The following is a 16,718-nucleotide window of genomic DNA, read 5'->3' on the forward strand; positions in this document are numbered from 1 at the left end:
TCTCCAAAAAGTACGATCTTTGTCCCCATGTGCAGTTGCAAACCATAGTCTGGCTTTTTTATGGCGGTTTTGGAGCAATGGCTTCTTCTTTGATGAGCGGCCTTTCAGGTTATGTCAATATAGGACTCGTTTTACTGTGGAAATAGATATGTCAATAGATGTCAATTAGCCTATCAGAAGCTTCTAAAGCCATGACATCATTTTCTGGAATTTTCCAAGCTGTTTAAAGGCACAGTCAACTTAGTGTATGTAAACTTCTGACCCACTGGAGTTGTGATACAGTGAACTATAAGTTAAATAATCTGTCTGTAAACAATTGTTGGAAAAAGGTCTTGTGTCATGCACAAAGTAGATGTCCTAACCGACTTGCCAAAACTACAGTTTGCTAACAAGAAATTTGTGGAGTGGTTGAAAAACGAGTTTTAATGACTCCAACCTAAGTGAGAGTAAACTTCTGACTTCAACTGTAGGTGAGATCTGTCGACGTGCCCTTGAGCAAGGCACGTAACCCTAATTGCTCCTGTAAGTCGCTCTGGATAAGAGCGTCTGCTAAATGACAAAAATATTAAAATAATATAACGAAGTGGGAGAAACCAAACCTGATGGAAAAGTCTGAATGACCTAGAGACGGGTTGGCTGACAACGTCACGAGAATGTGGGCACATCGATGAGGAAGAAGGCCATGTGGTGGTATGATTAAAATAGCTAACAACCATGTGGGGAATCGTAGGTGGCTAGTATCATCTCGTTGATACTGTGTTGAGGTGTTTTGACCCATGTCTATGCTAGTACGGCTGACATTCGCTAGCTAACCAACAACTGTAATGATGTATTTGAGAGACAAGTGCTCCCTGTGCAAGTGTATTTGTTTTCAATAAACATTTTGAGAGAAAATATAGTTTACATGTCAACAATCTAAACCAACCCTGTCTCGTTTGCCCCATTTTTTTAATGAATATTACAAAAAACTGATTAAATGAATTTTGGCCAAGAGATCTGTAGAATAAGTTGAGGGTGCAATACAATACAGTGTAATATGATTCATCTACAATTGATGTTCTTAATTAACCCTGGGCAACATGGGCCTGGATATTGGTATTCACAGTACTCCACCAATCATCAACTCCATCCTTATTCTATTTTAGTTTAGGTAAATGCACTGTAATTTAAGCTTTAAAACTGCAACGTTTTCACTCTGCCTCATGACAAAATGTGTAGAATTGCAGGATACACGCTTTAAAGCTGCAACAACCAAAAATCTCTGCCCCATGACAAAATATGTAGAATTGCAGGAAATGTGCTTCTCTCCGATGCCAGGAGATGGACCTTTAAAATGGTTTGTCCGGCCATGCACTGCCAAAGTCAAAGTAGAACTCCTTGTATGCTATTTTTTTTAGCCCACTCCAGTTGTGTTCTGATTATGAGGGGATCCCTGATGAATTTGCTATCACAAAAGGGGTCCCCGACCCCCCCAAAAAGTTTGAGAGCCCCTGAAGTAATTATCTATAATACAACTGTCACATTATTGAAAGAATGATTGGGCTCACGCAGTGCTGAATTGATGCCATGAGCGATGATCACTCTACCATTGAACGACACTGGTATAAAATGTATGGGTAGGCCATAGAGATAGAAGCTCAATCTAGCTCTGTGGTTAGGCTACTACTTTGCACGGTGCATTCGCACGTTGTTTAAAATGTGTGTTAAACTGAGTGTGGTTGTGTGCAGTGCACTGCCAAAGCCACAGATCAATAATGATCAGTGGAGAGGGAGACAGACAGGGCCCTGAGCCATGCATACTGCTAATGATCCAACAATGACTGTGTTCAGGAGAGGATGAAGCTAACACATCAGTGACACCAGCTTTGAACTGTTAGGCTTCGTGTGCAGATTGTGCGCACACACACACACACACACACACACACACACACACACACACACACACACACACACACACACACACACACACACACACACACACATTATCCACCAATGTAAGATTGTTCTGATTGATGCATCATTCTTGCATTTCCCAACAGATTGACATTGGTTTGTTTCCACTCTCCCCCACATCCACCACTACCAATCCCCAACACGGAATCATTCCAGGGGTGAATAAAGACGATTCCATGTGAAACTATGTGCACCATGGCATCTTAATTGATTCACGAGGAAGGGACAGCAATACTGTGATAATTAAATAATCCAGAATACTTTCTTCACAACAGTGGAGGCCAAGAAGGCATCACTTTAGTATTTTTTTTTTTACACATATTTATGAGTTGGCTTTGGGTCTCTGGCTTTGGAATGGGAAGTAAAACGAGTTCATGTTGCAATCTCACTTGGCTGATCTGTGTGCATTGTCACCCCACTGCTGCTTTGGGGAATGATTCTATGAGCCTGAATCTAGTAAAATAAAACATTTCTGTTTTCAATCTTTACTGTAGTTTTAAATAAGCTAAATCGAGTGAATATAGGTGTAAACATTTTTTGAAGGAAACAAATAGGCCTAGGCTAGCTAGGCTACATATTTGCAGCATGTAGCGTATCACAAGCAGGGATATTGTTACAATGTAACAGCGGGGTAGATCTCAAGAAGACGCAAGGTAACAATGTTGCAAGTCTGAGATTCTGAGGTACAGTGTTGCATATCTGCAATACAATGTGTCTAGTTTGTGCACAACTGTGTATGCATGTGAGGCGGGCTAGAGTATGGTGACGCTGACGCAACACGTCTGCTAACTTCACTTTTAACGACGCACTAAAAAGACACAGAGCTCACTCTACTCCTCTCTTCTGCACCCCATCATACTCACCACCACTCTACCCATCCGTCCCGAAAAGAAAGCTCTCCAAAAATTGCTCCGATTTACAATTTGCTGAGCAATAGTGGGCATGCCACGCTGCGACCGAAACAAGGATTCGAGGAGAACATGGAAAAATTCCCTTCACTTTTACAAATGCACTTTATATTTATTCATCTTTAGTCTGGAACTAAACAGCAGCGTTTCAGGTAAGAACAATATGTTGCTGTCGAATGCTTCTCGGCTTTTCATTCAAGGAAAACTCTGGAGACCGAGAGTTTATCCACCTAAAGCTTATTTAGCTTTTTTGTTTTTGGGTAGGAGACCTGGTGGGATTTCACTGGTACTTTTTATTTGAACTTCACTGATGCATTGGAATGCCACGAAAGTCCGAATTCTGAGTGGAACCAGATGTGTGTGTGTGGGGGGGGGGGGGGTTGGGGTTCTCGTTTGGAAACTTGTAGTGAATTGCTAATATACTTTGCCATCTTTGGAAACTTAAAATGGTATTCATGTCCTACACCTCCGTGTCCTTCCTCTGTAAGCTGGTATGGGACTGACGCGTTGCATGTGTTTGTCACCCCGCAGGCAGATGTGACCTTTACATCCTGTTATACAATTATGTCCATCAATTCTCGGTCCCCTTTTTAGTTTTTCTCACTACCGTGTAGACCTATTGGCACGACAGTGACCTCTCGCTTTTGAACACTGACCTGCCTTACTCCTAGGCATGCAATGGGTCGATTTGTATAGATTAAATCTAGGTAAAAAAAAGGTATAATATATTAATGAAGACGGATAACACTAGGCTATAACAGTAATTTCGAGAAATACCACACTGCCACTTTGAAATGAAGACAAAGTAGGCACAGTAACCAACTTGACAGTGTAGACAACTTTGGAGGTGGGCCTAACTGAAAACTGAAATTCTCAATTCCTGCCAAGTGGAAACAGAACTTAAACTTACTTGGCCGACCCTATAGCACAAATTGAACTTTCAACAAGATGTATTCAGTTCTTTGATATGGAGGTCTACCCCTGGAATATACATTGTGTGTTATGGGGTCAGAATTAGTTCAGTTAGTACACGGGAGGGAAAACAGTATCAACAAAGCTGAGTATGATGATTCAAGGTGATGAAGTCAATAAGACGATCATATACTGTAATTCACCAGGTTCTGTTATTACGGTATTATTACAGTCGTTGTTTTTGTTTTCTGTGTGATTTCTCTGAAAGCACTGTTGTGTCAGCTCTTATCTCAACACAATGTCATGTAGGGGCAGATACCTTGTTACACCTGCAGTGCAGATGTTACTGGGTTTGTTTGCCAACTGCAAAGGCAAGGCAGATCTCTCATTCACATGCTTTCATTCTTGTTTTCCACCATTTCTATTTATTCTGTCTTTTAGACACTTATTCACACCCCGAGGTCTACCTGAGTGTACAGGTCTCAGAACAATCCCTCTATCCTGGGGCTCAGTCTTACCTTTAGGATCATGGAGGAATTTCAGGTACCACCCCTGTGTCTTTGGACTCAAGCTGTACAGAAAGCAGGAAGCCAACAGCCTGATCATCCCCTAACAAATCCCCCCCAACCACCCACTAAAGGGCTTGATCAGCCCCTAACAAATCCCACCCACTCACTGCTGCTTCTCCTCCCCTCCCACTGAGATGTTTCCTGGGTGGGGGCCTACCACCGCTCCAGCAGTGTCAGAGTCTGGCCTGGACCGCCATAAAATAAATAGAAACAAACATACTAACAGGCTGGAATTTCCTGTCAATTTGTTGGTTGCTGTTTTTACTGGACAAGGAAATGTTCTGTTTTATAAAGCTTACCCGCTAAACAAGCGTCCCCTTTCATTTCAAACATCTATCAAAATAAGAAAAAGGTTCTTGGACAATCCTTTGGTCCCACCACCACACCTTCATCTAGACCTGGGGGTCTTTAACCTGATACCAGAATCTATCATCATTGTTGTTCTTATCCACTAACATCCACCCACACTTGTACTCCACTTTGCTTCAACATCTATGGGAGTAAAATGTTTGTTATCTCAAATTTCTATCACAATATGGTTCCCAGTCCCAGTGCCTCCATCTCTACAGTACGTCTCACCTCAGTGTGGATCAAGTCAGTCACCTTTGTTTCATGTACCTCAGCATCCACTGGACCTCTGTGCACCAGCTCCAGTGCCCTGCTCACACCCCCACGCCCAGAGAGACCTCATCAACACACCAGCCAGAGTTGGAGGAGAAGAAGGTGGTTCTGGGAACATCAACCTCTCTGCTCTTGGCTCCTTGTGTTCCGTTGTTCTTGGCTGCAGGTTTAAGCCTCTCTCTTTTGCAGCAGGAAACTGGCGTGGGTCTAAGTAGGGTGACGGGGCAGGGAGTGGGAGAGAGGGAGAGGAGGGATCAGGCTAGATGGGTGTTGTTCTGGTTGTATTTCCCCAAGGATTAACTTTCGCCAAGATTCAGTGAAGCTGTTGATCTGTGCTTTACTGTGCTTCACATCAACCATTTTCAAATCTGCTTCTGGAATAACATTCAAAGTTTGTCTTTTACTTAGCAGAGCCGTCTGAGGTTGAATCAGCACTTCAAAAACACAGCTGCAGGGCCCAGGTTTGAACACTTTGAGAAGATAAGAGCTTCTACTTCACAACATCAGTAACATCAGCACCCAGCTTGTTGGGTACTAGTCATGGCCCGTGGGAAATTAGTCATCGAGCTCAATCAAGGTCTTGGTAGCAACAGAAAACCAACATTCCTTTTGTTGTGGCTCTGATTCTCATCATGACAAAAGACAAAATGACACCAGGCTGCTTTTAATAAAATGTACGTCTCCTAAAAACTCCTCTTACCACACCGCCGTGAGTGTTGCTAAGCCAAGCGTTAGCATGGCCACAACTATTGTTATGTAAGCCTTGTCAAGGAAATCACCCACCACTGGAAGCAGCACTGCTTACTTCAGAGCATCCGGCTTAAAGTCAGCGCTGTAGATGTCCAAAATGAATTCATTGTTCTGTACAGTGTTTTGACAAATTTGGGAAGGGCGAAGTTGATCCTGTAATCTGCTCACAGCTGGGGTGGATTGCCTGTCATGGCAGAGTAGAGCCAATTAAAAGAACAAATAGAATGGTTGGATTTTCAGACCGAGGTAGCTGGGAGCACTGCTAAAGGTTTTGGCATGGACCACAAGCTAAGAAAGATCATTGAATTGAGAGGCATCACAGATTGAGCGACTTTGCTGAACTGTCTGATCTACAGGGTCTATACGGTATGGCATTAACAGGACTCAGTTTGTCTTTGCTGTTGGAGATCTGTAGAGAAATGCTTGAATAACTGTAGCAAGGTTATTGAACACATGCCATTTAATGGAAATGACAGACAATGAGTTCCCTGGAGAGAAATGAGTCCATGGAAAGTTTTTTCATTCCAGACTGTTATGGATTGTGTTACGTTAATAATAGGAGTCTGAAATTATAAACTCATGGAAAGGCAGACTTGTCAATGTTAAGACATTCAGTTGCGTTTTGTCTGTTGGAATCTGCCCCTCATTCTTTTACTTCAATGACGAAGGTGCTATCTAGAACCAAAAAGGGTTCTTCGACTGTCCCAATAGGAGAACCCTTTGAAGAACCCCTTTTGGTTCCAGGTAGAACCTTTTCCACAGAGGGTTTTACATGGAACCCAAAATAGTTATACCTGGAACCAAAAAAGGGTTCTTCAAATGGCGACAACTGCAGAACTGGGCTCCCGAGTGGCGCAGCGGTCTAAGGCACTACATCTCAGTGCTAGAGGCGTCACTACAGACCCTGGTTCGATTCCAGGCTGTATCACAACCGGCCGCGATTGGGAGTCCCATATGGCGGCGCACAATTGGCCCAGCGTCATTAGGGTTTGGCCGGTGTAGGCCGTCATTGTAAATAAGAATTTATTTTTAACTGACTTGCCTAGTTAAATAAAGGTTAAATAATAAATACAAAAAATAACCCTTTTGCAACACTTTTTTCTAAGAGTGCAGAGTAAAGATTTTTCCAGAGGTGCACCATTACCATGTGAGAAAAGGTATTTTGACTTCTGACTCTTTATTGCATCACAATTAGTGGACAGTAAACAGGGCTAACAACAGGTTGCTACAACGAGACGTCTGCAGCAGTCAGCGCCAGCTGGTAATTGTATCTGATTACACTATACAAAGCACTGCCAGTGGAGGCTCTCACAGCTCTGTGGAACCACTCAGCCATTGTGTTTTGTAACTACAGCGTTCGCAGCATCTGGAAGCCGACCAAGGCCACAAGCTGACTATTATTTCTCAACAACGTCGCAGACAGAGGTTGTGTGAGTCTGAGAAAACCTAGTGCAACACTGATTGAAGGTCTGCTTCATAACGACTTTGTAGGGACTCTTTTTATGGAGATTCAAATCAAATCAAATTCTCCATTGTTTTAGTGTTGGTAGTGCTTCAAGGGCGGTGTTGCTAGTTCTGTGAGAGAGCTACAGTGGACTGATTAGATGACTTGAGGAGGTTGTTTAGTACTACAGGCCAGGACCCCTATTCTGTGTGTGGACTGAAGGACCCCCATACCAGAGCCATCTGATTCAGAGGGGTTGGGTTAAATGAGGAAGACACATTTCAGTTGAATGCATTCAGCTGTGCGACTGACTAGGTATCCCCTCTTTCCCTATGTTCAGCCCAACGCCCAGTGATCTGTCCTACCTTCCCCACTTCCTGGCCCCTTAGAGGGCCCCGTGAAGGAGGAATGCTGACGGTCTCTCTCTCTCTGTTTCTCTTCTCTGGACCCAGATTCACTAAGGAGAGCTTCTGTTTGTTTTGTGGTCATTCCTTTTTTCTTCTCTTTGCTCTTTTTGTTCACCTAACGTCACAGCTGCACTCCCCCTCCTCTCTTTCTTCCTCTCTTTCTCTCCCTTTCCATCGCTCGCTCTCTCTTCCACCAGTGCAGACACTTTTGAATCACCTGGCCTTAACCTCTCAATCCCCGTACCCCCCCCCCCTTGCAGGAGACTAAAAAGAAAAGCTTGGAGAAGAAGTGGGAATGAGAGAAAACCACACTGGGTTTTTGGGAAGGCTGTTGGGTTTTCTTCCCGACATTCCAGTCATAGAGGCTGGAGTCCAGCCAGTATCTTCTAGCTAGCTTAGAGTTAAATATCTCACTTTCTCTCTACCTCCTCCTCTTTTCAGTTCATACAGGGTTGGAGTGTATACAGTATACTTACTCTTGTATTACACAGAGCCTACAGTAGAGACACAATGCGCATGGCACATTGACATATACATTACTACATAAGGATGAAATAAGCCAAGGTACAGTTCAGGACATTTCCTTGTAACTTTTTTGAGAATGAACTGTAGGGTCACTCGGTCTGGGTAAATTACTGACATAATTAAGTAAAGTAATGACATGGATATTATCCGATATTGACAACAGAAACATCTTCAAATATGAAACCAGACATTTTCTCCTGATAAAGTTCCAAACCAGTCCCCCAAAACCCCCAGACCGCCCAGTCCTCATTTCATTCTTCAGCCAACCTTCCATCACATGACATTCAGACCACAGACTCCCCGTGAGGAGAAAGGCCATTCCAGGTCACACGTCTGAAATGGGGCAAATATCCCAGAGTCTGACAGGAAATAACAAATAAATAGACATTACCAATGTTAATAGATGCGTGAACAAACACGTGCTACCACATTTTCAAAGCAGCAGGCCCTTCCAATTAACACGTCTAGACACATAACCTGGGTCAATGTCTGCTTAAGTTGATACAGGTTTGTGAGCCTCCTATGGTCTTTTAAATATGCAAATTAAATGCTTTCTTTCAACTTTTTGGTCTGTTTTGTCATAGATGTGAGAGGAGATATGACAGTGGGCTAGGTATCATTGTGAGAAAGCTAGCCTTTCGACAGCACCACAACCAGCTGAAATATGCTTGCTCTAACAAAGCAGAACATCCATTAACAGTGATATTGATCGTGTTCCGGCTCTCTCCACATTAGCAGCTAAAGATGGAATCATTTCTGAACAGTGTTATTGACTGTCCTCTCTCTCTCTCTCTTCTCTCTCTCTTTCTCTTTCTCTCTCTCTGTTTCTCTATCTCTCTCTCTCCACAGAGCCTGTGAATGGTGATGTGTTTGTGTTCTTCCACGAGGGGGCTCAGGGCTGTCTAGGGGTGCAGGGTCACTCCCTGTCCCTGTCCAAGTCCTGCGAGGATGACGCCCAGAAGTGGAAGTGGGTGACCCGGGGCCGGCTCTTCAACCTAGGCTCCTCTCTGTGCCTAGGCCTGACAACAGGCAACTACAGCTCCAGGGAGGACGTTTCACCGCTGGGCGTCTACCCCTGTGACAGAGAGCCTCCAGGGGTCCGATGGACCTGGTACTGTGTCCATGTGTTGGAGAACCTCAACCTGTACCTGCCGTCACCCTCGCACCCTGTTAACCCCTCCGCTAACTCCTCAGTGGTGGCCTCGGATGTCAAGCCCCCACGGGAGGGGCTCAAGTGGAGGCTCTTTGGGGACGATCAGGACCTTTGTTCTAGGAGCTATCGTGGTAAGTAGAAGAGCTTCTGCTTCTGGTTTACAAAGTCATTCTAGTGGATTACAAAGGGTTGATGAGGCTATTTTGGTACTCTTTGTCTGATAAATGAAAGTGTAAGTTGAGCAAGTCATTCTGGCAAGGAAATGACTGACATGTACAGTAGAAGTCGGAAGTTTACATACACCTTAGCCAAATACATTTCAACTCAGTTTTTCACAGTTCCTGACATTTAATCCTAGTAAAAATGCCCTGTCTTAGCTCAGTTAGAATCACCACTTTATTTTAAGAATGTGGAATGTCAGAATAATAGTAGAGAGAATTCTTTATTTCAGCTTCTATTCCTTTCATCACATTCCCAGTGGGTCAGAAGTTTACATCACTCAATTAGTATTTGGTAGCATTTCCTTTAAATTGTTTAACTTGGGTCAAACGTTTCGGGTAGCCTTCCACAAGCTTCCCACAATAAGTTGGGTGAATTTTGGCCCATTCCTCCTGACAGAGCTGGTGTAACTGAGTGAGGTTTGTAGGCCTCCTTGCTCGCACACGCTTTTTCAGTTCTGCCCACACATTTTCTATAGGATTGAGGTCAGGGCTTTGTGATGGCCACTCCAATACCTTGACTTTGTTGTCCTTAAGCCATTTTTCCACAACTTTGGAAGTATGCTTGGGGTCATTATCCATTTGGAAGACCCATTTGCAACCAAGCTTTAACTTCCTGTCTGATGTCTTGAGATGTTGCTTCAATATAACCACATAATTTTCCTTCCTCAAGATGCCATCTCTTTTGTGAAGTGCACCAGTCCCTCCTGCAGCAAAGCACCCCCACAACATGATGCTGCCACCCCCGTGCTTCACGGTTGGGATGGAGTTCTTTGGCTTGCAAGCATCCCCCTTTTTCCTCCAAACATAACAATGGTCATTATGGCCAAACGGTTCTATTTTTGTTTCATCAGACCAGAGGACATTTCTCCAAAAAGTACGATCTTTGTCCCCATGTGCAGTTGCAAACCATAGTCTGGCTTTTTTATGGCGGTTTTGGAGCAGTGGCTTCTTCCTTGCTGAGCGGCCTTTCAGGTTATTTCGATATAGGGCTCATTTTACTGTGGATATAGATAATTTTGTTCCTGTTTCCTGCAGCATCTTCACAAGGTCCTTTGCTGTTGTTCTGGGATTGATTTACACTTTTTGCACCAAAGTACATTCATCTCTAGGAGACAGAACGCGTCTCCTTCCTGAGCGGTATGACGGCTGAGTGGTCCCATGGTGTTTATACTTGCGTACTATTGTTTGTACAGATGAACGTGGTACCTTCAGGCGTTTGGAAATTCCTCCCAAGGATGAACCAGACTTGTGGAGGTCTACAATTTATTTTCTGAGGTCTTGGCTGATTTCTTTAGATTTTCCCATGATGTCAAGCAAAGAGTCACTGAGTTTGAAGGTAGGCCTTGAAATACATCCACAGGTAGACCTCCAATTGACTCAAACAACGTCAATTAGCCTATCAGAAGCTTCTAAAGCCATTCCATCATTTTCTGGAATTTTCCAAGCTGTTTAAAGGCACAGTCAACTTAGTGTATGTAAACTTCTGACCCACTGGAATTGTGATACAGTTAATTATAAGTGAAATAATCTGTCTGTAAACAATGTTTGGAAAAATTACTTGTGTCATGCACAAAGTAGATGTCCTAACCGACTTGCCAAAACTATAGTTTGTTAACAAGAAATTTGTGGAGTGGTTGAAAAACCAGTTTTAATGACTCCAACCGAAGTGTATGTAAACTTCCGACTTCAACTGTAATTATAGAAAGGAATGGTGGTGGTTACTTGTTGGTTGACAAGTAAAATAACAGTCTTGGTTTTGTTTTGGTATGGAGCAACAAGACGTTAGTTTGAATCTGGTAGAACAGGGGAGTCAGCCATTTTGCAATAGAAAATACAAGCCAGAATATGGTTTGTCTCTATTTCTCCCAACAGTGCTTGTAAATTAAATGCTGAGGCAGGGTTAGTCAGCTGTGTTGTACTGTTGAGGAGGGTACAGCTGTATCTGTTCAGACGCATGCTGCAATTTCTTGCCCTGGGCCTCTCTGTTGACTGTATGACTGACTGGCAGCCCGCCAGCTAGACAGCTAAGGAAGCCCTCTCTCTCTGTGTTCGTAAACTCAAGACGTAAACAGTGGAATGCCCTTGCCCTCACATAGACTACGGTAGAGCTGGGGCATTAAACCGGAAATTACACCGACACCGACCATAACAATCATTTATCGCGAGCATTTTCCTGATATGGTTCATTACGATACGTAGCCTATACTTGAGAAATGTGAAGTTTGAAATGAAATAAGTGTGTTAATATGGGTGATTGTTAATGAGACAATTGATGGCTACAGCATCAGACTTGTAGTAGTAGTTTAAAGGAAACGTTTAAAAAAAAACTTGTTGCACATTAAATGTCAGAAACTATCCTTCTAATTATCGTCATCAATTCAGGCAATTTATCACAATATGGATTTTTTTCCCATATCGCCCAGCTCTAGCCTACGGTATGTTAGTGTTTATGTAGGACTTTGGAGTTGAAGCCCCTGCTTAAGGGTTAGCAGTGTGGTTTTGAAGCAAAGCCTTGTTTCCACTATTATTATTATTATTATTCATACAGATATCAAATGTCATAATTTAAGTTACACTGACAGCCTTTCTGCCGGGCTCAGTCTGTGAAATACTGTCTCTAGCCTGTCTGAGTGCAATTAAAACCAGATCTCCTACAACCTAAGTCCAGAAAATGACTTATTTACTTTCCTCCTCTATCTTTCCTCTCCTTCTTTACTTTCCTCCTCTATCTTTCCTCTCCTTCTTTTCTTTCCTTTTTTTGTGGCGAGGCAAAAGGCATTTGTAACTTTTAACTGCCATTCCTCACAACTTGCTTTTGTGAAGTCAACAGGCTGCTGAATAATGAATGCCACGGACATTAGTCACCCCGCTGTGTAGCTAGCAGGCTAGCAGCTTGACACAAACCATCCACTGGTGGAGGAGAGAGGGAAATGAAGGAGGGAGGGAAGGAACTTTCTAGTCCTTTCCCCCTTTTTTAACACATATGCCCTACTTTCCATGGGCCTGGCTAGTTCTCTGTGTGTTTTGGTAACATCGCAAACACCCTTCTAGTCTTTCTCTTTCACAGCTCTCTCTCTCTCTACCGCTCTCTTTCTCCCTTTCTCCCTCGCCCTTTTCTCTCTCTCTCTCTCTCTCTCTCTCTTTCCTCGCTCTTCTCTCTCTCTCTCTCTCTCTCTCTCTTTCCTCGCTCTTCTCTCTCTCTCTCTCTCTCTCTCTCTCTCTCTCTCTCTCTCTCTCTCTCTTTCCCCGCTCGCTCTCTTCCCTCTCTCTCTCTTTCTCCACCGTGTCTTGGAGAGTTGATTTGCGTTTTCCCCCTGCTGCCCTTTCCTTCATACCCCGCCGTCCAGTGGAATGCAGAGGCTACCGTGGCAACCCCTGGGCATTTTGTCAAACTGTGGAGATCAGGTTTCATTCAAAATAATGTTCATTCACCTCTCAAAGAATAATGGAGTTTAGTTTATACATGGCAGTCTCATAATAGACTGGAAAAATAACTAAAACAGCTGCTTATAAATTAAACTCATTATTTTATTATTTTAGAGAAGGTTTTTATCCTTTCTACCCTTGTCAATTGCTAGTGAAAATGACTTTTTCTGGCATACTTTTTAGTTTGAGACAGTGTATTGAGTTTTTATAAGGCTTTGTCCTGATGTATTTATTTTTCAGATGAAAATCGTTTGATTGTTTTTCCATTATCTGGTCTTTTTTGGTTTATTGTTTACCTCTGATGAGCTTTCCCATACCTTTTGGTCCAAAATCACACTTTGGCATGTGTCTTCATTTCCTGTAATATATCTTCTATTTATTTATCACGTTTAATTGCACGTCTTTGAGTGCACAGATTTGTTTACTCAGTAAAACGATCCACACAAGTCAATATGGGACAGAAAGTGGCACTTCAGTGCATCCTGGGATGTGAAGTCTTTCCATCGTGTGCCTTTGCAGAGATCTATACTATCCAGGGGAACTCTCAGGGTCGGCCCTGCTACCTTCCCTTCATGTACGATGGCCAGTGGTTCCACAACTGCACCAGTATTGGCAGAGAGGACGGTCACCTGTGGTGTGCCACCACCTTCGACTATGGCAAGGACGAACACTGGGGCTTCTGTCCTGTCAAGAGTGAGTCACTGTCTCACAGCTATGTTCCTCCTCCACCCCCCCCACACACACACACACACACACCACAGACTCTTTCTATGTCTCTTTATGACATTCCCCCCTTGCTATGATCTCTGTTTCTCCTTCTCTCCCCTCTCTCTCTCTCTCTCTCTCTCTCTCTCCCCCTCCAACTAGGCAATGACTGTGAGACGTTCTGGGACACAGACCCCCTGACAGACAGCTGCTACCAGTTCAACTTCCAGGCCACTCTGTCATGGAGCGAGGCTCGCATCAGCTGCCAACAGCAGGGGGCAGACCTGCTCAGTATCACCAAGCTGCATGAACAGACCTACATCAACGGTAAGAGACCAGAGGAGAGTCTAAAATCCAGTACTCTATGCTAGAACACTGGAGCGGTTTTCTTCCTTATTCTCGGTTTGATAGAAATGTGTTTATAGGTTTGTTATGAACTGGTATTAAACATTACTGGTAAACAACTATGTATTAAGCGTTTATAAGCCATTTAATAGGATACCTTAAAATCAAGTGTTACCATCTCTTCCCAACTTACCTCTTCTCTAATAGTTTTAAAGAGGTAGAGTGTGATCTTGTCTCTATTTATATGAGAACATCTTAGGTTTTTAAGAGAAGTCTCTCCCTGCTGCTGTAGGTTTGTTGACTGGTTACAGTGCTGCTCTGTGGATCGGTTTGAATGACCTGGACATCAGCGGAGGTTGGCAGTGGGCTGACTCCTCCCCGCTCAAATACCTCAACTGGGAGAACGGTGAGAGAACACTGCCTTTAACCCAATCCAACCCAACCTCAACCATCCTCAACCATCTGTTTAACCCAACCCAACTTCAACCATCCTCAACCATCTGTTTAACCCAACCCAACCTCAACCATCCTCAACCATCTGTTTAACTCAACCCAACCTCAACCATCCTCAACCATCTGTTTAACCCAACCCAACCTCAACCATCCTCAACCATCTTTTTAACCCAACCCAACCTCAACCATCCTCAACCATCTGTTTAACCCAACCCAACCTCAACCATCCTCAACCATCTGTTTAACCCAACCCAACCTCAACCATCTTTTTAACCCAACCCAACCTCAACCATCCTCAACCATCTGTTTAACCCAAACTCAACCATCCTCAACCATCTGTTTAACCCAACCCAACCTCAACCATCTTTTTAACCCAACCCAACCTCAACCATCCTCAACCATCTGTTTAACCCAACCCAACCTCAACCATCCTCAACCATCTTTTTAACTCAACCCAACCTCAACCATCCTCAACCATCTGTTTAACTCAATCAACCTCAACCATCCTCAACCATCTGTTTAACCCAACCCAACCTCAACCATCCTCAACCATCTGTTTAACCCAACCGCAACCATCCTCAACCATCTGTTTAACCCAACCCAACCTCAACCATCTTTTTAACCCAACCCAACCTCAACCATTCTCAACCATCTGTTTAACCCAACCTCAACCATCCTCAACCATCTGTTTAACCCAACCCAACCTCAACCATCCTCAACCATCTGTTTAACCCAACCCAACCTCAACCATCCTCAACCATCTTTTTAACCCAACCTCAACCATCCTCAACCATCTGTTTAACCCAAACCAACCTCAATCATCCTCAACCATCTGTTTAACTCAACCATCCTCAACCATCTGTTTAACCCAACCCAGCCTCAACCATCCTCAACCATCTTTTTAACCCAACCCAACCTCAACCATCTTCAACCATCTGTTTAACTCAACCCAACCTCAACCATCCTCAACCATCTGTTTAACTCAATCAACCTCAACCATCCGTTTAACCCAACCCAACCTCAACCATCCTCAACCATCTATTTAACCCAACCCAACCTCAACCATCCTCAACCCTCCTTTTAAAAGCAGATTGATGTTTATTGTCATGAATCTTCCCCTGGAAGCAGACCTGAGCAATCTCTGCTCGATGGTCCAGCTGAAAAGTCAAAATTGGCTGTATAGTAAAAATGTATGAAAAAAAATGAGCATTTGGTCTTAATTTAAGGTTAGGGTTAGGTATTAGGGTTAGCAGTGTTAGGGTTATGGTTAGATTTAAAATCTGATTTTATGACTTTGTGGCTATGCCAGCAAGTGACCACTCTGCAGAGCTGCCTTCAGGGCAATATTCATGACAATAAATGCCAACCTGCGCCTTTTAACACAACCTCATTCATCCTCAACCATCCTTTTAAACCAACTTCATCCATCCTCAACCATCCTTTTAACCCAACCTCATCCATCCTCTACCATCCTTTTAACCCAACCTCATCCATCCTCAACTATCCTTTTAACCCAACCTCATCCATCCTCTACCATCCTTTTAACCCAACCTCATCCATCCTCAACCATCCTTTTAACCCAACCTCATCCATCCTCAACCATCCTTTTAACCCAACCTCATCCATCCTCAACTATCCTTTTAACCCAACCTCATCCATCCTCAACTATCCTTTTAACCCAACCTCATCCATCCTCAACCATCCTTTTAACCCAACCTCATCCATCCTCAACCATCCTTTTAACCCAACCCAACCTCTACCATCTGTTTACAACACTAATACCACAGACTACACAGATAGCATCTAAGCGTTCCCTTCTTTCTATCTCACAATATTTATTGTATTTCAATCCCAGACCAGCCGGGCCATGTGGATGAGGAGAACTGTGCGGTGATCAGGACAGAGTCGTCTGGCCGCTGGCAGAACAGAGACTGCTCTGTAGCCCTTCCCTACGTCTGTAAGAAGAGACCCAATGCCACCCTGGACCCCTTCACCACCGGTACGTCTGCCTAGTCACCGGTCGAGACTCTAGACCTCCTTATCAATTCTTCCCTGCTAAAGCTTTTACAGATGTAGGAGCTTAATTTGATCACTCTTCTGTTGCTGAGAATTTTCCTGCAAAGCAGGAAAGGCACATTTTTTGTATATTTGAGTTTTTGAAAGGCGTTTAATGTTTGTAATTTCTACTTTCAAATTTCAGACTTGATTTTCCCTTACGTAAAACGTATCAACCCCTACAAAATGTCAATTTGTTACAATCCACATAAGAATTCACATTTCCTGTTGCTGCAGGATTATTTTCCTGCTGTAGCAAACCGGCTCAAAT

The 16,718-nt window shown here is 43.5% G+C and overlaps 1 protein-coding gene across 1 annotated transcript in view; it reads left to right on the plus strand.

Annotated features, from left to right (window-relative positions):
* Nucleotides 1-2,743: 2,743 nt before the first annotated feature.
* The window catches only part of LOC106607264 (C-type mannose receptor 2), a 42,187-nt gene continuing 28,212 nt past the window's right edge, over nucleotides 2,744-16,718 (plus strand). The window contains exons 1-6 of the mRNA XM_014204058.2: nucleotides 2,744-3,013; nucleotides 8,939-9,373; nucleotides 13,409-13,582; nucleotides 13,757-13,921; nucleotides 14,232-14,345; nucleotides 16,248-16,391. Coding sequence (XP_014059533.1) covers nucleotides 2,896-3,013; nucleotides 8,939-9,373; nucleotides 13,409-13,582; nucleotides 13,757-13,921; nucleotides 14,232-14,345; nucleotides 16,248-16,391 — 1,150 coding nt within the window. The 5' untranslated portion in view covers nucleotides 2,744-2,895. The remainder of the gene's footprint in view (nucleotides 3,014-8,938; nucleotides 9,374-13,408; nucleotides 13,583-13,756; nucleotides 13,922-14,231; nucleotides 14,346-16,247; nucleotides 16,392-16,718) is intronic.

The sequence above is a fragment of the Salmo salar genome, chromosome ssa06 (assembly GCF_905237065.1).
Source record: "Salmo salar chromosome ssa06, Ssal_v3.1, whole genome shotgun sequence".
Taxonomy (NCBI): domain Eukaryota; kingdom Metazoa; phylum Chordata; class Actinopteri; order Salmoniformes; family Salmonidae; genus Salmo; species Salmo salar.